At 33.2% G+C, this 23,218-nt stretch overlaps 2 protein-coding genes across 2 annotated transcripts; both read left to right on the top strand.

Moving 5' to 3' along the window:
- Positions 1-3,590: 3,590 nt before the first annotated feature.
- Positions 3,591-6,383, top strand: LOC101210667 (histone deacetylase 8). Its single transcript, XM_004139458.3, has 3 exons — positions 3,591-3,943; positions 4,435-5,015; positions 5,949-6,383. The coding sequence occupies exons 1-3, from the start codon at positions 3,697-3,699 to the stop codon at positions 6,246-6,248; spliced, it is 1,128 nt and encodes a 375-aa protein (XP_004139506.1). The 5' UTR covers positions 3,591-3,696; the 3' UTR covers positions 6,249-6,383.
- Positions 6,384-21,252: 14,869 nt separating this feature from the next.
- On the top strand, positions 21,253-22,965 carry LOC101212377 (pentatricopeptide repeat-containing protein At1g05750, chloroplastic). The gene has a single exon (XM_004139545.3). It carries the CDS (start codon positions 21,283-21,285, stop codon positions 22,858-22,860), a length of 1,578 nt encoding a protein of 525 aa, XP_004139593.1. The 5' UTR covers positions 21,253-21,282; the 3' UTR covers positions 22,861-22,965.
- Positions 22,966-23,218: the final 253 nt, after the last annotated feature.

Raw genomic sequence — 23,218 nt, forward strand, 5'->3', positions numbered from 1 at the left:
GTTGAAACAGTTTTTTAAAATTTATGAAAAATTTTGATGTTGAGATCGGCTAAAATTGATTAAGAAAATTAAAATTATCAATTTTTTTTTAAAGTGAGCTGCTTTTGGAATGTAAAATCAAAAGTACGTAACTTCTCAAAAATTTCCAAAAATACTGGATAATACACTTAATCATTGGAGAAATTTAGAGAAATAGCATATTTAAAAAATAACACACTTTTAAAAAACTCGTATTTTTGTTTTTCTTCACCAATCATTGTCAAGATCGACCACCCAGATTTTCCTAAAGTGTTAAAAAATTTCAACTTACTGATTGTTTTGGATTTTCTCGATGCATCTCGACAATTAGACTGAAATTCTACCAGTTTCAAATCATATCCAAACTTTTTTTTATTTTTTTATTTTTTCAAATCAATTACTCAAACCTTCACATATCTTTTACCAAATGATCTTACTAATTTTTGCTACTTAGCCAATTTGTCCAACTATTTCTTGTAAATTACCATTTTTCCTTTTCCTAATTCCTTTCACTTTCTTTACTCAATTCAATTATCTTATGGAACGCCAAGAATTTGGAAAAGATGAAAAGAAGAAAGTAGTAGAAGAAACAATACCTCAATCCTTCCTTATTCCTTTATTTATAATTAATTAATTTAAGTTTAAATACTATTTAAATCATTTTTCTCTTATTTACTATTTCTATATAAAAAACATAACTTATTTTTAAGTGATGAATTTGGTACAATTTCGTTAATTTAAAATTTTAATTTCTTCTTTTACCCTTGAATTACGTAACTTACTGTGATTATATCGTTTGACCCACATTTTCTTTTTGTGTATTGGATTTAGAATATGATTTTTTAAAAAAAAATTAATAATTTAATCGCACCTAACGATTTCATAAAAATGTTGAAAATGGATGTTGTATTACAGAAATTATTGCAAATTATTTTATGAAAACTATGGTGATTTGGTAAATTAAATATATGAAATTTGTGTATTGGAGTTAGAATATAAATTTATTAAAAGTAATAATAATTTTTGCTCCTTCGTTCTGTTCCATGTAATTGACTTCAGTTTATAACTCTCTTCCTAGAAACTATTTTGTTCTTCGTATACCGTTTCGTTTGAATGAAATTATGGTACCAATATGATTTAAATCAATTCGTAAATATATGCAATTTGTGTATTGCATTTAGAATATCAATTAAAAATAAAAATATAATGTATTCGCAATTAACGACCCAACATTAAAAAAGGTTGAAAATTGACGTTATTTTTGAAGAAATTACTGGAAATTGTTTTACGAAAACTAAGATGATTTGGTAAATTAAATATAGGAGAATTTTTAAAAATAGTAGATTTTACAAAATATTTACAACCTATAGCAAATTTTATCACTGATAGTCATTGATATGCTATAGTGATATATAAAAGATTATTAGTGATAAAATCCAAAATTTTGCTATAGCTTGTAAATATTTTAATTTATATTGCTATTTTTAAAAAATGTCCCTTAAATATATATAATTTGTGTATTAGAGTTAGAATACAAATTTAAAATAATAATAATAATTTATTGACATGAAACGCTTGCATAAAAAACGTTGAAAATATACATCGTATTTAAGAAAACTAATGTAACTTGTTTTACGAAAATATGACAATTTGGTAAATTAAATATACAAATATTTGTGTATTGGATTTAGAATACGAATTTTTAAAAATAATAATAATAAATAATTTTCATAATGTTTCCCACGTAATCATTCACAAACAAATATTATCATAGCACTCGCTATTAGAATCATTCTCTCAAACACATATTATCATAACACTACTATTCATAATATGTCCTTCAAACATATATATTATCATAACACTATAATTCATAATTCTTCCTCCCAAATACATATTATCATAACGCTACCAATAATAAACCTTTCCTCAAACACATTTATCATAACACTAGGATTATCATAATCCTTTTTCTCATAACTCTTTTCCTCCCCAAACACACCCTTAATATTTTAGAGAATCTAGTGGTCGATCTAGCCGAGATTCTCCCAACAGTTTTAAAAAATGTGATGCCCGTGGAAACCAAAACTTTTGCCAACTTCCCTGAACATTGCCTGGTGGGGCCGTTTGCCATGCAGGTCGAAATCAAATGCTTGAAAATTAAATGCATGTGAGTTTATTTGATGTGTTCTGATGCATGAGTGTTGCAAATGCATGTGTTTGGAGGATATGAATTAGAAACCTAGACTTTTTTATGCCTGTTTTGGGTGTTGATTTTGAATTCGTGCGTTTACTTAATTTGTTTGGTTTTTTCTTTATTAATTGTACGTCTTAAATTTATTTTGTATCAAATTTTTAATTATTTTTTTTTATAAATGTTTGTACCTCTAATTAAATTTCTTGACTCTATTGATTTTAATGAAAATAATGTAAAAATGAGAAATTTTAATATTAGATAACAATAATTCTGATTACAGTCGCATTAACATGAATGATCTAAGTAGGAATATTACAAATCATTCACAAAATATAACAAATCATTTAATTGGATGAAGCTTACAAAAGTTCTAGTTAAGCAATATTAAAAATGGTCTAATAAGTTTTAAAATAAGCATAACCAAAAGGTCACGCAAAAGCGAAAATCAACTAGAGTTACATTTAGCCATCTCCTAAAATGAATGAAATATTAATTTTAAATAAAGAATAGCAAAGAGATAATTAAAAAATGATATAATAATAATAGTTATAAAAAAACTCTAGAAGAAAATAAAATAAAAGAATTAAAAAAATGTGTATTTTAAAAAATACTATTGTGATTAAATTAAAGACAATATGAAAAGACTCATAAAAAAAGTTTTCAAAATTTCATTTTTATTAATTTTTCAAGGTTTGGAGTAGTAGCAAAAGAGGTGGTTGGGAGTTCGTCCACTGAGTTTGTCATAAATCACACCTAGTGGTCGATCGACAATGGTCGTTAGGGTGGTGTTTGGAATTGGTTGATGAATTTTCTAGATTGAATTAGAAAGAATATAATCCATTGGCATGAATCGTGTTTACTATTCAATTCCATGGAAAAGAGTGTAGGAAGCCTTAGTGAAGATACTTGTTGATCAAGAGTAAAGACGATCAATGGTCACCACTTTTAAGACGATTGGTTGGTCGTCAACCATCATAGCAATTAGTTGTCAAGGGTTATGGCTATTGATCATTGAGCATCACTACAATCACTTGTTAATAGGCATGAGATCGATAATTATTGATAACAATTGGTTGTCGTCGATCAAGATGTTCACCCTACAACCGTAACGTCCAACGTTGTATGTCACAAGTAATCAAGATCGTTCATCGACGATTGATAAACAACCGTCAAAACGATCTAGAGCCGACGGTTAAAACTATCGATCGTTGTGACCATTGATCAATCATCGTGGTTGATCGTGTGAAGTTGGCTAGCAATTGTTGCCATTTTTTCCAAGTAGATGAGATTGAATGATTAAAAATAACACACACATATTCCAAACCCATACCCATGAGTCAAACACCCACACATTGGGGCAATAGGATAGAAAGCACATTGATTTTCATTTCAAAGTCGGCTTCTTTTCGTCAATATTAGTTTACAAAAGTTTACTCTTCTAATCTGCCCTTCCACTTGTGTACTGATTTCAAGCTTCTCCCATGGCTGGTTCACCGTCAATACATGTGTTTTGGCACGAGGGGATGCTCAATCACGACACCGGCTATGGGGTATTCGACACCGGAGAAGATCCAGGTTTTCTCGACGTCTTGGATAAACATCCAGAAAACTCTGACCGGATTAAGAACATGGTTTCCATTCTCAAAAGAGGACCTCTCTCTCCTTTCATCACTTGGCATTCCGGACGACACGCACTCCTCTCTGAATTGCATTCTTTTCACCATCAAGGTGATTCTTATTTTAAATGCATATGCTCTTGATAATTGGGTTTTTGCTTTCCATTTATTTGAACTTAGTAGATCTAGGAAAGCAATTGAATCCTCGATGTCACCAGGAAATCAATTTAACCCTTCTTAGATTAGGGAGTTGCAGGGACGGATTTATTAAGCTGCCAACAGACACTCGCCCCTTCACATTATCTGTTTTTGTATTTTAATATAAATTTTGAACTTTTTTTTTAAACAAAATTTTGCTGTAATGCAGTGGTTGTGCCCCACTCTTGCAACCATTAAATTTTGGGTTAACATTTTTTTTAGCTGTGTTTATTATATAGTGGCTGCGCTGAATAAAATTTTTGGATCCCCACTGGGCAGTTGGGTTCTTGAATACCGAAGAAATTGAACAATCTAACTTGCATATGCAGATAATTTCTACTGGGAAATCAAGTAAAACCCATCACTCAATGCTGTGCTTATAGTTTCGTTCGCTAATTTTAACAGACTATGTAAATGAGCTCGTTGAAGCTGATAAAAATGGAGGAAAGGTTATGTGTTGTGGAACTTTTCTGAATCCGGGTTCTTGGGATGTCTCACTTCTTGCTGCTGGCACTACTCTATCAGCAATGAAGCATGTTCTTGAAGGGCAGGGTAATATTGCTTATGCACTTGTTAGGCCTCCTGGTCACCACGCTCAGCCAACTCGAGCCGATGGCTATTGTTTCTTGAACAATGCTGGTCTTGCTGTTCATTTGGCTTTAAATTCTGGCTGTGAGAAAGTTGCTGTTGTAGACATTGATGTTCACCATGGAAATGGAACTGCTGAAGGATTTTACATGTCCAACAAAGTTTTGACTATTTCCCTTCATATGGATCATGGTTCCTGGGGTCCTTCCCATCCTCAAAGTGGATCCATTGATGAGCTCGGTGAAGGACAAGGTTATGGATACAATTTGAATATACCTTTGCCAAATGGAACAGGGAACCGTGGATATGAATATGCCATGAAAACATTAGTTGTCCCAGCAATCCAGAAGTTCGAGCCACACATGATTGTTTTGGTTGTAGGCCAAGATTCAAGTGCGGTAAGTCAGTTCATTTGTCTACTTTCTTTCTTAAGAGGAATGATCATATTGTCAAAAATTTTGTGATTATTTACATTAATTATGGGTCTACTAATCTATAAGACACCTTGGTATTTTTCAAATCCTACTTCCAAATATAAGTCCTTATTCTAGTTGTAGTAGAATGTCTAATTTGTTTCCTACTAGAGTTAGGTCCAGTCTTTTGTTAATGAACTTCTGTAACTTTATCTATCATGCTGAATTGAAATTTTGAACGATTTCTAATAGATATGAGACTTTGTTGGTGTTATTTGTGGCTTCAAATTTTGAACTCTAGGTTTGATCTTTGCTGTATTCTGTATCTTTCTTCCTGTTGTTGTTTCTTGTATTTGGCAGCTATGGGACCTTACGTAATGACCCTAAAGTCTCAAATTTGAACTGTATATTAGTCCTAATATTTAAGACTATCCTGCACCACGAAGAAAAAAGGCCCAAGTGTATGTCTTGTTTTTCATGCTCAGAATAACTGAATGATGGATATGTAGATGAAGAGTTGATAATTAGCTGTAGAGATAGTGAAGTGCTTTTGGACTTGTAGATAATTTCAAAGTGCAAGCAGCAAGTATGCTTGATTTTGAATAGGTTGTAGAGCAGAAATGTGGCTGAAATTGTTAGATGGTTGTGGTAATGTTAATATTTATAGATGTGGGTTGTGTTGTAAACTAGACTATTGTTTTGCTTAGTTCTCTTGGTTCTTGCATCCTTTGGTTTGATATCGTTATTGTTGATCTACTATTGCTTCCTTGTCTCATAACTAGACTAGAGAGAATATTTTATCGAAATGCTTAACCGCAATCCTACTAATGGTCATGCTTTATGATGTGAAATTGTTTGTTAATTTGGTTTACATTTATTTGATTGTTATGAGCTTGCATTTTTTTACTTTCAAATTAGTTCGATCCAAATGGAAGGCAATGCTTGACGATGGATGGCTACTGGAAGATTGGGCAGATAATTTCGGAGCTGGCAAAGAAGTACAGCAGTGGAAGCTTGCTTATAGTCCAAGAAGGAGGATACCATGTTACTTATTCAGCTTATTGTCTTCATGCTACACTTGAAGGGATACTCAACCTATCGCCTCCTTTGATATCCGATCCTCTAGACAGTTACCCAGAAGACGAGGCTTTTTCTGTGAAGGTCATTGATTTTATTAAAAAGTATGAAGATGAAAATGTACCATTCTTAAAAGTGTAGCATCCTTTTAAATATGTATATATCTGTATTGGTTGATGATTCTTCACTCCTAGTTGGATAAAGCTTTCTAAAGTTTAGTTGACATAATCTTCGACTTGCTAGTCTCTAATTATCTTTAAAACTATGGTTCAGCTTTCTCCATGTACTAGAGCATCAAAGTCACTTAGTTTCTACCATATAAGCATATGAGCAAAATGTTTGTACTTGTTAAGAGATCCAATTCTCTCACCAGAAAAGTTGATTGTTTTCTATGATTTAAAAATGGATGAAAAGATAAGCAAAATGGTTGAAGGCTCTGTTAGATTTTTTTCAAAATTTATTTTATAGTATAAATGGCTGAAGGTTTGAGAAATGTTAGGTTAGATGCCTTCTTTCCAAAGTTGCAATACATCGTGAGCAGGATGATTTAAAATGGACCTTAGGAATTTTCTTTGATGAGTAATATTGTAAATCTAGAAAGAGTAAAATTGCAAGTTTGAAAAGGAAAAGGATATTGTTTGAAATGCAAAGTTCAAATATGTTTTTCTTTTTTCAAATATGGATTATAATAGTTAAGTTTTAACCATTATAATTGGAGCTCAAACATGGGTTGTGTTATACCACTTAACATGATGTGTGCTCAACCTTAGGAGATGTCACACAAGCCAATATGAGTTGGTAAAAGCTATCAAAAGCTACCGATTTGATATTTGTCCTATCAGTTTTAAATGTTGGTAGAGTTGAGTTGGTTATTTTTGCGTACCCACCACAATTCTTCCTTCTTCCTAATGTATTTAACGGCTCCACCTATTTGCCACCATCAACGATTAATACTACCACACTTTCATAACCACCTTCGCACGATCAACTCCGATGCTTTAATAGTAACATGCAACGAAAATTCTGACGACAACTTTGGGCTCTAGTAGCCACCTCCGATGAGACCTCCAATGACCAACTCCAATAAAACCACCTTCATGCAGCTAACTCCAATGATCAACTTCGAGCCCCAGCAACTACCTCCAATGACAATGTCGGCGACCAACTCTCTGACAACCAACATAACTCAAAAGCAACTTCAATGACCATCTTCGTAGTCAACCCCCAACAACTAGGTCTAGCTTCGTCAACCACCTCAAACTACAAGTCGATAGGAAATGACTTTTAGGTTTAGGCTCATAGCAAAGGTTAAGGAAATGCGAGAACGCTTGTTCCACATTGGAAAATTTAACAACGCCTAGAGGGTATAAATACCAAGTCATCTAGGAAAATTTAACAACGACTACAGGGTATAAATACCAAGGCATGCTAGATGCGAGTTCAAAGTTTGTTGGTGGTGATAATATAGTCATGTCATCACACACACGTCGTCATCATCCAACATGTCCAAGTAGCTGCACAGGCATGGAATTTTTTTAACTTTTAATCCGATCTTCTTCTTTTATACTGTCATGAGTACTTTTTCTAATTCTCTAGATCATTTGAAGGTTGTGTTAACGTTAGAGAACAACCAACACTGTATGTACTTTCAGTCTAACAACAACGCCTTCACCTAACAACTTTGATGACCAACTTCAGAATCTGGATGATCAATTATGGTGATGATGAACTCTGACAACCAACTTTACCTCATGTGATTAACTCTGGGGAAGCCACCTTTAATGAGATCCTTAATGAGAATATTATGTTTTATGCAATTTAACTCATACATTCAACGACCATGTTTAATTAATATCATTTTGTCTGATTTTTTTCGACAAATTAAACATTTGAATCTTTGTATTTTGGTGTATTATTGTAAAATATAAAGAATCAAATGTTTGAAAAGAAAAGCCATTAACCATTAACCATAAAAATTGAAATTATATTTCAGAAATGGATAAAAGAACCATATAATAATTGGTACTTTTATTTTTCCCTTTAATTAACATTTATAGTTGAATTAAAATTAATTAAGGATTTACCAATAGAGGGTTTGGGAGCAGAGAAAATGTTAATTTCATTCAAATATATCATACTTTTTTCAGGAGCACATAAAATTGTTGTCCAATTTAGTGTTCAAATTATGTGGTGAAAATATGTTACAATATTTTAACCCAAAAAAAAATCGTTTTCATAATACATTTTCTTTTAAAGAATGTGTTTCAAATTTAAACACATGATTATGAAAATTTCATAAGTGTTTATATACGTAATTTTTCTCAAAATTGGGTCGAAATGTTGTATTGAATTATTTTTAATCTCATTTTTTTGAAAATGCATTTTGACAAGTTATCAAACCCCTCAAATTTTTTTAAATGGTTTTCCTTTTACAAATTTGAACGCTTTAAAAGTTAATCCAAACACACTTTAAGTAGTTTTGAAAAGTCTTTGCATTATACACGGACTTTAAGGAAAAGAAATATGTGTTATGTAATTGATGTTAAAATAGTTTGAATCCAAAATTTAGGTTTAGTGTATCTTCAAATATAGGAATCTGCTACGTTTTGAGAATGAAAAATGTAAGAAAATATGTATATGGATTGAAATTAGAAATGAGCAGTAAATAAATAAATAATGATGGAAGAGAAAATAAGTTATTTGTTTAGAAAAAGTGTAGCATATGGCATATACCCTATGGGCATGTCTCAACTTCATGCCATAGTACATGAAGGTGTACGTGGATGCCAAAGTTATTTGATCTATAAACTATTCCATGCTTGGTTTTTTCTTTTTTTTTTCTTTAAAACTAGGGTGGGTAAGGTATTGATGTTTATAGAAAATGAAAGAATGGAAAATGTTTAATTAAAGTTTGAAATAATTGAATTTTAATGGTGCAAACTAGATGTGTATTGGAAAGGGAAGTAATTTCTATAACTCTTTGGTTTCTTCCAAAGCTGAAGGGAGAAGGGAGAAGGGAGAAGGGAGAAGGGAGAAGGGAGATGGATGCTTTTCTTTTTCAAACACAGAAAGTAAAATAAAGTGGAATACTTAAAGTCAAACCAATTAGTTATATCATAATCCAACGTTTACATCTAATATATATATATGTCCAATTAGTTATATCATACCCGTAAAATATGATTGGGTTGGGTTGTCAGGTTGTATTGTTTTTTTTTTCCATCCCCAACCTAACGATTGTTTAGTTTTCTTTAACTTTGTGTACCTCTTATGCGATCATTTAGCTTTCTACCTTCAAACGATCGTTTACTTTTTACACAGTCGGCTAACTTTGTATACAATCGTTTAACTTCTGATAAATACTCCAACTTTACTTTTATTAAATAAATATGTATATTAACTCGAGTTGATATCAAATATTAGATTAATATTTCTCGACCAATTTGATTGATCAAATTAGAATCCTGACCTTATTTGAATTTATGATATTTAAATTTTATTAAATATCATTTCTCTATTAATGTCATGTCATTAATTATATAGAATATTGTTAACGATTTATTCTCTAAATCAATTTAAACAATTCAAATTTCTCGATCATTCTATTTTAAGTTTAATTCTATTACGAGCTAGTAGAGCGATCTAATGGACCTACAAATTGTGAGCTCCAACGATCCAAGATTAACTAGTTAAACTCTTTAACCTAGCTAACCAACATTTGTTAAATAACATGTTGTCCAGTATAACTTGTGGTTGCATTCTTGTCACACCCTACCTAGTGCACCTGCTAGCTCGTTCCGAAACGTGGCGTGATATCAGTTGAATTTCGTTCGCCTCCGAAACAACACCTCAACTGACACATGACATGGAAACGTGAAATAATCAACAACGAAAGTCTTTAAACTTTGAAATACTTCTAAAAAAAATTGTAGTGTGACCCATTTGAAATTCCTTTTACGAAAACCAAGTGAAAAATATATCAAACATAGAAGTATAAACTCTTAAATAAATACAATAATGCTTTAAAATAAAACAATTCCTTTTATGGTTTAAAACTAAGTTGGCCTGGCAGCAATAAGTTCAGCACACGGAAACCCACAATCTGTACCTGGGAAAGAGGAATTTTTTTTTTGAAATGGTAAGTCGAAAGACTTAATGAGCAACTGTTTTAGAAAACAAATTTTCATAAACATTTTAATATAAAACCAAAACTTAAATACTTTTATAAATGAAAATATTGAAATATTTTCTACTTTCAAAGACAGTCCTCCATAACCACAAGCAATATTTACCCCTTCGTCCGAAGACGGAACAGTCGATGAGAAGTTATCCCCCTTCTTTAAGGTATAAGTATATACCCTTTCTGATGGCCCATAGTTAAAAATAGGTTTGTCAACCGTACCATCAGTATGGAGTTAACCACATGTATACAATAGGTCTCATGTTATATTCGGACATGGATAAAAACATTTGAAAACATTGAAATATTTCCTTGAAAGTATTTGAAATATTTTCTTGATCATAAAATCATTCCAACATGGTATCGCTTAAAAATAGTGCATAAACATTCATCATAAATCATGACTTGAAATAATAGTTTGGAAATCATGTTCATAAATTATTTAAAACATTTTGTTACTCACAAGCTATTGTTTGTAAAACATGAAATCATGTTTAATAAATAATGTTTGAAACATGATATTGCTCACAATATTTGTACAGATACTTGGCCAAAAATTCCTCCTATTCCTCTTTGTCCTGAAAAATTCATATTTTATCCTTAATTAATTCCTTGAACATAAAAATATCTAAAATTTCCCTTAAATTTTTCAAAAATTTCAAGACAATCCAAAACAACTCAAAAACAGCTAAATGATACACACTGACATAGGGGGATGAGGCTGGTTGCGTGTGCATGGCCTAGGACCTTGCCATGTACTAACCTCACAATGAGGGGTGTACATGGTGTGCTAACCTAACAATAAGGGGTAACGCGCGTGCAAGACTGCACATCAGTGTCCACCGCGTGTCCTTGTCCGCATGGTGCTATGTGCCCAACTTGCCACCTACTAACCTTCTTTTGCAAGTCATGTGTGCAACCTGAGAGCATGCCTTGTGACTCAATTGTGTGTCTTATCTCAATCATAAAATATATTACTGATATGTTAAGAGAACATAAATGTTGGAAGCTAAACCTATCTATACACCTATGGTAAGTTGGACTTTACTTTCTGCCTTTTAAGGAGAACCATTTTATGATGTGCATTTGTTTAGAACTGTTGTTGATGCATTACAGTATGTCACACCTACTCATTCTGAGATATCATATAGTGTTAATAAAGCTTGTCAATTTATGCATGCTCCAAAAAATACACTTTGGTAGCTTGTGAAAAGAATTATATAAGATATCTTAAAGGTGTACTATATCATGGTTTATGGCTTAGCAAGTCTGATAATTTGTCTTTAATTGGTTTTATTGATGCGGATTGGGCTTCTGACCAAGATGATAGGAAATCTACGTTTGATTTCTGTGTTTATTAAAAATAACTTAATGTCTTGGGGTTCAAAGAAACAATCTATCATTTCCAGATCTAGTAATGAAGTTAAATATCGTTGCTTGGCTCTTTTGGCAACCGAACTTGTAAGAATTTATTCTCTCTTGAACGACTTATACATTAATATGCTTAATCCTCCTATTTTATAGTGCGATAGTATAAGTGCAGTGCATCTTAGTGAAAATCTTATATTACACTCCAAGACAAAGCATGTTGAACTTGACATCTATTTTGTTCGAGATCTTATAAAAAAGAAAATGTTATCTATTAGACATCTTCCAGAAACTGAACAAATTGCATATATCCTCATCAAACCATTGTCTGCTCAAAATTTCCACAAACTGAAGAATAAACTTACTGTCATACATTAACAGCCATTAGTTCGTAGAGGGTGTTAAGATAGCCCACTTATTTTCTTTTATTGGCCCACATATTATGACCCAGATACATATTCTAGAAACAATCTGTTATGAGGAATTATACGATGAGTGTGTGTAGGTAAGAGTTTTTAGTCTCAACATCTCTTTATATATTTGAGATTTGTAGAATACCAAAGATATCAATTGAAGCTAGAGTTTTCTCTTGCCAAATTCTATTCTTCTCTCCTTTTTTTCATTTCTTATCTACCTTCAATAAATGCAAATATATAAATTAATAAAAAAAAAACGAGGGCATTAAATAAATAGTTGAATTTGGATTTGCCAGTCTTCCTCGTAGGTTGGAAATCCATTACTTAGGTAGGAAGCAAAAATTTAATCCTTTTTCAAGTCTGTTAGCTCTAGCCAGTCATTTATCCTGTGGCTCGTGATTGAGATGATTATGAGTGACCTCTCATTTATGTGACCTAGATATTGTTCGTATACTTTTAATTTAATGTGCTTCATTTATATATTTTACTCAACCATCCATGATAGTGAGACAATGATTTGGCTATTAACTAAGACCTTACGAGCAGCTTCTTGTTTGATGTAGTTTTCATTATGCCAGTTAAGTCGAGTATATTATTGGAAGTTAAGACCTACTATGAACATTCACGTTGCAGTTGAAGCTTATACTAAAAAGATGTGTTCACACAACTAAAATGTGGTAACAAAATGACTTTTGAAATAAACCTAATAGTATACATTGAATGACTGCTTTAAAACTCATATGATTGAGGGATGTTGAGACCTCATGTTGTTTTGTAGGAGTTGTTTATTATTACTTTGTAAAGTTGCGTAGTTGGTTTGTAATTGTATTATAAACTTTATGTAAGGGATTTGGTTTTTTCTTTTCTTCTAGTGTATAAAAAACTTTAGCTTTCAAAATAGTTGATGGACAAAAAAATAAACTTTACTTTGATATTCGAAACGTATCAACAAAAGTGTTTTTCTTTATCTTCTTTTTCATACAATTGAGGAGCAAAAAACGTTAATGTACCATTTGTTGATGGCTAAAAACATCAAGAAAAGGGTTTTTGGTGACATTTTTTGATGGCCAAATTTTCTTGATATATGTTGACTTAGTTGATGTTTTTAATTTGTCATGAATGTAGACACTTTTTCTTTTACATTTTCTGTGGAACCAACAAAAGCTAAACTCTAAGTGTAGTGTGTAGTTTGAGCTTCATTCGATATCCTCATTGTCTCCTTGCTTAGTTAGCTAGAGGGGTTTTATTTCTCCCATTTACTTCCTCATTATTCTCTCCTTCCTCCAGAAATTTCATCATCAAATCTTAAGAAGGATCTCTTTCTAAACCAACTCTACAGTCAGTTTTTAGCTCTAAAATTACTGCCTTCAAATAGCTAGATTTTGAAACAAAAAAGAAATCTCTGAAATTAAAGATGTTAAAGAAAGAGGTATTAGAGGTGTTTGGGGAAAAGGAGGTTAATTAGTTATTATAGTGGTAGGTATATAATTAGATTGTAAAAGACTGTCCATTGTTGGAAAATGAGCAACCAATTGAAGATTAGGAAATAATAATAATAATGTTAGAAGTGAATGAAGAGAGAAAGAGAAAGGTGAGGATAATTTATTTAGAATTAAATTGTATTGATACGAGGAATAGAATGATCCTCAATTAACACATGGGATCCCTCCATCCTCTCTTCCTTCCATTCTAATTTTCCATATACATAGGTTTGATAAGGTACAAAGTTCCATGTGTACATTCCAAGTATGAATCACAATAATAAAACTAAAGTATCTCACTACATATTCAAACTCAATATTCTATGTATTTATGATGATATCAATATTACTATATCTACGCAATAAACTTGGTTTAGTCATATACTTTTTTAAGTATAAAATGTCAAAGGTAACTCAACTTATTGAATTCAAATAAACCATTTATCATACCCATAATTGCTAGCATGCATTTACATATATTTATGATTGATGATGTATATGCAAAACAACAATGCTTTAATGCTATCATAAATTTTGGACCCATCAATTTGCAACTTACTCTAATTATACAATCCAAAAAAATCTAAAATCTATACTTGCATAATTGAATTAAAAGATGTGGTGAGATAAAGATAAGTCGATAGTAATTAATATCAAATTTAAGTTGAAAAAAATTGTTTGCGATTATATTTTAAAATGTTTATAAAAACTTAAAACTTTGGTGAAAATGACCGTAGGTGAAGATATTAGGTATGTTGTACCAATTTGGAGGAGGGGAGAGATTTAATGTAAGCATCTCACGTATGAATACAAAAGAAAAAGAAAGAGAGGAAAATATTTGAGTGAATAGATTCTTTGAATCTTGATTTTGGGGTTAGTAATGTGAGTGTCGGCGAGCTCAAGTGTGTGTACAATGGGACAAACATGGTTCAACTGTTAGTTTAGGTAATGAAGCCAAATTGATGGGTGAAAAAGACAAATCGAACTGAGGTAGGTTCGAAGAAATAGGACCGACCAACAAGAAACAGACAGTCGTAAAGCTTCCTTCTCTACTTTTTACGATTACTGCCCCATCTACCCATCTCGTTCCCCATTTCTCATTACTCCATTTTCTTACTTGGGCTCTCTTTTTTCTTCGCCGCTTATGCCTCCTTTCTCTTTCATTGCTTCTCTTCTTCCTCACTGAACAAACAGAACTTCTGTTTTGAGGTGTTTCATCTGGGTTTTGTTTGTTTTGACTTCAATCTTTTGAAATTGATGAGATCTTATACTGCATTGGGGTTTATTTTTGAAGATTTCTCTTTACTTATAGATTGGAAATGGTGGATGACAAGTTGGGGCTGTGTATCTCTCTCATTTTGTTGTGTCTTTCAACTGTTTGTTTTTGTACCTCTGACATAAATGATGTCAAAATTCTGAATGATTTCAGAGAGGGCTTGGAAAATCCAGAGCTTCTCAAATGGCCTGATAATGGGGATGACCCATGCGGGATTCCTCCATGGCCTCATGTTTACTGTGCAGGTGATAGAGTTTCTCAGATTTAGGTTCAGGGTTTGGGTCTAAAAGGGCCCTTGCCTCAGAATTTTAACCAGCTCTCTAAGCTCTCCAATTTGGGTCTTTGAATATAATCCTTTCAATGCCGCTGTTGATGAGCTTGCCAAGTCAGTTCAGCTCACAAATCTTTCACTGGTGCAGAGTAATCTGGCTGGACCTCTCCCTGAGTTCTTGGGGACATTGTCATCACTAACAACTTTGAAGCTTTCCTATAACAGGTTAACAGGTCAAATTCCTAAAAGTTTTGGTCAGTTTTTTATGCAGATTTTATGGCTAAATGATCAAGATATAGGAATGACCGGTCCGATTGACGTAATTTCATCAATGTCTTCTTTGACTCAACTATGGCTTCATGGAAACCAGTTCTTAGGGGTTATCCCTCAAAATATTGGGGATCTTAGTATCTTTGTATGATCTTAATCCCTCAAAATATTAATTCTTCTTTTTTCTAATTTCTTTTAACTTTTAGTTTTTTTTTAAAAATATTCGACTTAAAATCAGCTTAAAAGTAATTATATTCTTAAATTTTCACACCTATAAATACAAATATATAAATAATTTTAATCTTTAATAATAATCATTTTTTAAAAGTTAAGCAATGTCATACTTGCTCGTCTTTGGAGATGCAAATACACAAGTTAAGCAATGCATATATCCAATCATGTTAAATGCAATAATAGCAACTAATCCTCAATTAGGGCATACACCTTTGAGTGCGGTAGCCACACACATTAACCTCTCGATAATGAATGTAGAGGATGAGCTCGGCGACAAGAGTGCACTTTGGCCCTCTTCCCACCACTTGCTTAGTTAAATATGGTTATTACATAGTCAGTGCTTACAGACTCCACTTTTGCCCTTTCATCATGACTTTCTTAGCATTGAATACATCATTTATTCCTACTTAAATAATCAACCACATATATATGCATCACTACAAGAAAATAAGTATTTTTTGACGCACAATACGGACGTCGGGATAAAAGACGTTGAAAGAAAAAGTTTCTCTCGACGTCGTAGAAGCTCCGACAGAAAAGGATGACAATTCTGACCCCATGCATAACGAAGTTGGAAAACATTTAAAATTTAAAAAAAAACTTTAAAAAATTTTAAACTTTTTCCGACACCATTTTCCCGACACCATTATGCATGGTGTCAGAAGAAGTTTAAAAATTAAAAAAAATCAAACTTTCCCCGACGTTGTTATGCATGGCGTCAGGAGCAATTTAAATTTTTTTAAATGATTAAACTTTTCTCGATGTCGTTATGCATGGTGTCGAGAGAAGTTTAAAAATTTTAAACTTTCCCCAACACGGTTATGCATGGCGTCGAGAATGGAGGATATTTTTTTTGACGTTGTACTTTACGGCATCGAGAATAGGTGTATCGCTCGACGTTCACGAACTGCATCGGGAGATCCCCTACATATTTGAGTTTGTTTTTTATAGAACACAATTCAAATTGAAAGGAAAAGAGGAAGAGACTGCGAGAGAGAGAGATCGTCGTTTGCCTGTTGTTGTCCGCTCTGTCCGTCACTGCCACTCCCTCTGTCTTTGTCTCTTAGACAACTTCTTGGTTGGAGGTAATTCAAAGTTTAAAATCCTAAAGATAAACCCATTTAAATTTTCCAATTTTGATTCCGATGCGAACTTATGCATTAAGAAATTATTTTCTGATGTTTTTTTTCTATTTCTCCCGACGCATCCATTTTCTTGTCGTGCATAGTGAAGATAAGGAAAATGGGAGAAAGGAAAAAGAAATGCATTGCGTTCATAATTAACACTTTAGGCCTTTCAGCCATGAAGGTTTGCTTACAAAACAATACAATATAAGAAATAGAAAATGAAAAAACAACAAAGGGCTTATGTTGTAGAGTTTGATCTCTTTTACTCTTTGGCTTTGATTTTTGCCTATCGCTGAGGGGAATCACGGAAGGGTGGTTCTCTCTTTCTTCTGTTTTAGGATCTCACCTAAAACTCAAGGTAAGAGAAGAATGGATGATATGAGGAGCTTGCTTCCTGGCCAATTTTTGCACACTTTCTTTAGAAGAGAGAGAGGCTCTATTTTTATGCAGAGAGTGGTTGTGACAAGTCGGTGTGCGCATTTAAGATTTATGAAAAGTTACGGCTACCTACGTCGCCTGACTTATTTGTCCTTTTTATGACTTTTCCACCAATCACTTTTGTTTGTTAGCGGCCTAATTGCTTAGCAATTGCTTCCTTGCCCTGGTGAGGTTGGCTAGGTCTCCTTACATTTATCGTACTACTCACCGAGCTTCCCTCTTCTTCGCCTAAAGTCCTGCGATAAGAGCATTAAAACATAGTAAATCAGAGATGAAGATATTTTGTGTTAGGTTTTTCACAAAGTAATCAAATTAACTTCTTTTCTCTTTATTTTCTTTTCTTTTCATGCGATAAGACTTCATTGTTTTACTTAGAAGACTGCAATAACTTGTATTTCTACAAGTTATTAAAATGCATGAATGAAAGAATGACTGAAATGATTGTTTGATTGCATGAAGAAGAAAGAAAATTTGTGTAGATGTTCTTTCTTGTTTGCTTGGTACTTTACTATGATAGTCTATGATACACTATCTTGTCTTAAGCTTGCATGACTTTAAATAGGAAAAAGAGCATCCACAATTTCTAAATACTTAGTGTGTTTACAACACATGTTACACGTTCTAATCATCTTCTTATACGTTTTTGACCTCATTATTCCAATACAAAAAGCTATAATAACGGACATTTCTGCGCGTTATCAAGGATACCTAATCCATTTGAGTACCTTGTTAAGGGGTTTGTGGTTAATTAATAACTAAACGAGGGACACCTCTTTCCTTTTGAGCCGGATTGTTAACATAAAAAGCCACACAAAATCATGTGATTTTTTTATGGGCTTATTAATCCTTTCTTCTAGAGATCTGATATCTCCTTGAACCAGGTGTCAACTAAGTCCTTACTCATTTGAATAGGTCTGGTCTTTGTAGGAATTTGGGCTTCCTAAAAGTTTTCAACATAGGTTAGATTCACTATTTGTTTCTTTCTGGCCCAAAAGGCATTAGGAAAATTGGAACAAATCTCATAATCAATCCTTTTGAGGACTTATTGTATTTTTATTTGGACCGAAGGCCTATTGATTTCTTCATTGGTTTTTCAACCTTTGATGTCGTCATGAAGGAACTCAATCTGCTTCTCTTTCCTTGATATGAGATTGAGACTTCGGACAAGCTCGCTCTCAATTGAAGAAAGATACCATTAAACTACGGGTTTGTAGAATTCAAAGATGATTTCTTTGCCAAATTTATGAGAAGATAAACCCTTATCAAAAACTGTAAATGGATAAATTAGGGTAAGAAATGGAGTACCCAAAATTTACTTTCTCGGTAAGGCCTTTGACGAGGAGACATGAATTTTTCAAGCACACTTCGTCTTTGTAAACGTGTACCTTCAAAATTTTGTACTTTATTTGTAGAGCATTGTTATTTGCACCTTTGAGGATTTCCCTAGTGATCTCAAAGTATTTGGATGGAATTATCCCTTCTTGGATAGCATTTTGATTAGCTCCTGAGTCGATTAGGGATGTCCCCTCAAATTTGTAATCTTTAACCTTTAAAGTGACCTTGGTTAGCCATTTTTTATTAAAGACCTTACTAATAATGTTGATGTCGTTATTTGAAGATTCGACATGTTCAACATTATCTTTTAAAATTATTTGTTCTTGAATTGCTTCAATGATATTTTCAAGATAAGATATTTGCTTCTTGTTATCATGAACTTCCTTTTTCAGGACTTTGATTTCATGTTGGAGGTCAGAGAATTTAACTGGAGCAACATGTTCTTTTGTCAACTAATTCATAACAATTTGAATCTGAATTTCATCGGATCTTTGAACTTTTGATCGAGAGTCTCTAAGTCTTCTTGTAGTCTCAAAAGTATTTTCTTCCTTATGGCATCATCTTCGACGATATCCAAAAGATCTTTCTGGGTGTTGGTAAGAACATTAATGCATCCAGAGCAAGGTATTGGTTCTTCGTCTACCGACTCATAATCATATGACGAAGGTTCTTCCAAAGAATCTTCAAAGATAGCATTGAGCATGTCTTCATCTTGACTTGACAATGATTGCTCTTTGTTAGAGGATAGTTCTTCGACTTGAATCACCTATAATAGAGATTGGTTTCTTTTTCATAAATCTCCATTTTGTTGATTTTCTTGAAGACAAGACATCGGTTAGCGTAATGACCTTTCTTATGACACCTAAAACAAGTAGTATTTTCTTTAGAAAATTTTTGCTTGTTCTTTTCCTTGAAATGGTGTTTCCTTTTCCGGCTACCATACTGATTTGGTTCATTCTAAACATTTCTTCTAAAGAATTTCTTTGAACGAGTCTTCTTTCTAGATAGAGGAGTATTGTCGATTATGTACTATTTCCAAAAGAACCCAATTCTTTGCGGTAGTCGAAGTCTCTCGCTATTTTGGTAGCATACCTCTATTGTTGGAAAATCTCAATGCATACCTTTTAAATTGTGGAATTAATATCTCCATATGAGATACCTTCCCAATCGATCTTTGACACTCTACTATTTGTAACCATAGTGGAGTAGAACTTTTCACGAGCATATCTAGGTAATACTTCCACATATTTGTGCTTCCAAATTACATCTCTGCATGTTATTAGATTATAAAGACGAAACATGAAAATGTCTTTATACCATGTGAAGTCACTCATTTTAGGACATTTTATTCCTAAAAGGGCTTCCATATTGATTGGTCACTATATAGGGTTGTCCTTCCTACAAAGTCTTAAATAACTGCATAAACTAATGTGTTAGCTAAGTACGACTGGATTGTAACAGTGTCACCATTTGGCCCCTGCTCCTTTTTTTCAATAACAGCTTCCTTCGTGGCTTCTCTGTTTTCATTGGTTAGATGTTTGTGCTACCAACTTCTGAGGTTTTTCATGAATCCCGTAGTTAGTGCGTCAACAATCTCTCTTTGATTCATCCTTCGAAGATAGCTTGTTGCAGCAACAAACATTTCTTGAAAAATTATCATCATTTGCCCCTCAGAACATCCGTCAATGTTCCATGTTTCGATGTTACTCCCATCGAATGAATCAAAGTAATTATGAGACAAAAAATAGAAGGTAATCACGTGATAGTTAATAAGAAATGAGATGACAATATCAAAAGCTACTAAGTGAAAAAAATTAAACAAGGTAGAGAGATATGGGCATGGATGACCCCTTCTTTTTGTCGTAAATGAAATTTAACCCCAAAACTTAAAACTAATGAATTTTGGTCTTATATTATCACTGCGTAAAATTACCACTCTAACCCCAAATGCATTTCTAATGTTTTTTATCTCTTAAATAATATGTTAGACATGAAACGTAATAATTTGAAAAGATAATCAATAATAAATATTGATTTTATTCTTTGTATTAAATAAAGAATATGAGAATTTTTTAAAATAGTAAATTTTACAAAATATTTACAACCTGTAGCAAATTCTATCAGTGATATTCATTGATATGTTATATAATAGAAAACTATCAGTGATAAAATCCAAAATTTTGCTATAGCTTGTAAATATTTTAATTTATTTTGTTATTTTAAAAAAAACCCTAAAGAATAAATTAATTATAAAATAATATAATTAATAAGAGTATTGAATTCATGCACATTTTTTTTATATTGTTACTTCTCCTTACTCATATTCTAGAAATTCGTTATTTATTCATTTCCATTTTCCTCTTTTAGAATTTCTTCCTTTGTTGTCATCTTTCATAGTATTTTTTTCGTCTTTTTTCACTACACGATCATGTACCAAAAATATAAACAATCATTCTTCTATCTTAATTGTGTAATAATATATGAACGATCGTATACTAAACTTTTTAGAATTGTGTATTAATATATGAACGATCGTATACTAAACTTTTTACGTGCATGTATGGCCGATTAATAACTACATGTAAATTTGGGATGTATTTTGAGTCAATAACTAGTTTTTCATGTTAAGGGTATTGTGGGCATTTCATATATTTATTTGTGATGAAACTAATTATTTCCCTAATTTTGTCTTTTCTCCAAAATCCTACTACGCTTCACTCAATTTTCTTTTATACTAAATGGGGAATTGATCATAAAAATCGAAACGGTTCTTAGAACGATGAGCAGCATTCCTTCCCACACAGCCACTCCTTCTCAACTCCAACTACCTCCTTTTACACCTTCTTCAATCCCACTTTCAAATCCAACAAAACTCAACTTCCCTCGCTCTCCCAACTCCCCTCATCGCAATATCTCCTCCAAATTCAACCCCAATTCTGTTGACCCCATTGTTCTATGGACCTCTTCTCTTGCTCGCTACTGCCGCAACGGCCAATTATCCGAAGCCGCTGCAGAGTTTACCCGCATGCGACTCGCCGGAGTTGAGCCCAACCATATCACATTTATTACGCTTCTCTCCGCCTGTGCTGATTTTCCGTCAGAAAGCTTCTTCTTCGCCTCTTCACTTCATGGCTACGCTTGTAAATATGGTCTGGATACTGGGCATGTAATGGTGGGGACTGCTCTCATTGATATGTATTCCAAATGTGCTCAATTGGGTCATGCTAGGAAGGTTTTTTATAACCTGGGTGTGAAAAACTCTGTCTCTTGGAACACTATGCTCAATGGTTTTATGAGGAATGGAGAGATTGAGTTGGCCATTCAACTGTTTGATGAAATGCCTACAAGAGATGCGATTTCTTGGACGGCTTTAATTAACGGTCTTTTGAAACATGGTTACTCGGAACAAGCATTGGAGTGCTTCCATCAGATGCAACGCTCGGGTGTCGCTGCTGATTATGTGTCTATAATTGCTGTTCTTGCTGCCTGTGCTGATTTGGGTGCTCTTACTTTGGGGTTGTGGGTTCATCGTTTTGTTATGCCGCAGGAGTTTAAGGATAATATTAAGATTAGTAATTCCTTGATAGATATGTATTCTAGATGTGGATGTATTGAGTTTGCCCGCCAAGTGTTTGTGAAAATGGCCAAACGAACTTTGGTATCTTGGAACTCTATCATTGTGGGGTTTGCAGTTAACGGATTTGCAGATGAATCTTTAGAGTTTTTTTATGCGATGCAGAAGGAAGGATTCAAGCCAGATGGAGTAAGCTACACGGGGGCTCTTACCGCGTGTAGCCATGCTGGCTTAGTGAATAAGGGCCTGGAATTGTTTGATAACATGAAGAGTGTACACAAAATTACTCCTAGGATTGAGCATTATGGATGTATTGTCGATCTCTACGGTCGTGCTGGAAGGTTAGAGGATGCACTGAATATGATTGAGGAAATGCCGATGAAGCCGAATGAAGTTGTGTTGGGGTCGTTGCTTGCTGCTTGCAGGACTCATGGTGATGTGAACCTGGCTGAAAGGTTAATGAAACATCTCTTTAAGTTAGATCCAGAAGGCGATGCATATTATGTGCTCCTTTCAAACATATATGCAGCAATTGGGAAGTGGGATGGTGCTAACAATGTTAGGAGAACGATGAAAGCCCGAGGTGTGCAAAAAAAACCGGGTTATAGTTCTGTTGAAATTGATGGTAAGGTTCATGAATTTGTTGCAGGTGACAATTACCATGCTGATGCAGACAATATTTACTCAATGTTAGATTTGTTGTGTCATGAACTAAAGGTGTGTGGATATGTTCCTGGTAGTGATACCATTCTGAATACCAAAGAATCTAATAAGGACGATTGAAGCTTCTTTTGTGCTGTTAAAACCCTTATTTGATTCGTCCGTCTATGGCTTAGATCAACAGCAGTTTGAGAGTTTGTGAAATAGACAAGGTAAATGGATGCTTAAGTTAAGCGGGCTGCAAGATATATAATTTAATTTGCATTTGTCGTCACATTTGAAAATGGAAGCAAAACACTTAGTTCAAGGTACAAATAAAAGGCCACATCATGTTTTCTTCTTTCAACAAAAAAATCCATTAGCTATATAGTTTTTTTATCTCCATTCATGAGCGGAATAACTAACACACCACTTGATTACATACGTAAAGTTGGATGGTTTCTAGGACTAATTGATGTTGGACACCATTTTTTTAAAAAAA

Source organism: Cucumis sativus, chromosome 1 (genome assembly GCF_000004075.3).
Source record: "Cucumis sativus cultivar 9930 chromosome 1, Cucumber_9930_V3, whole genome shotgun sequence".
Taxonomy (NCBI): domain Eukaryota; kingdom Viridiplantae; phylum Streptophyta; class Magnoliopsida; order Cucurbitales; family Cucurbitaceae; genus Cucumis; species Cucumis sativus.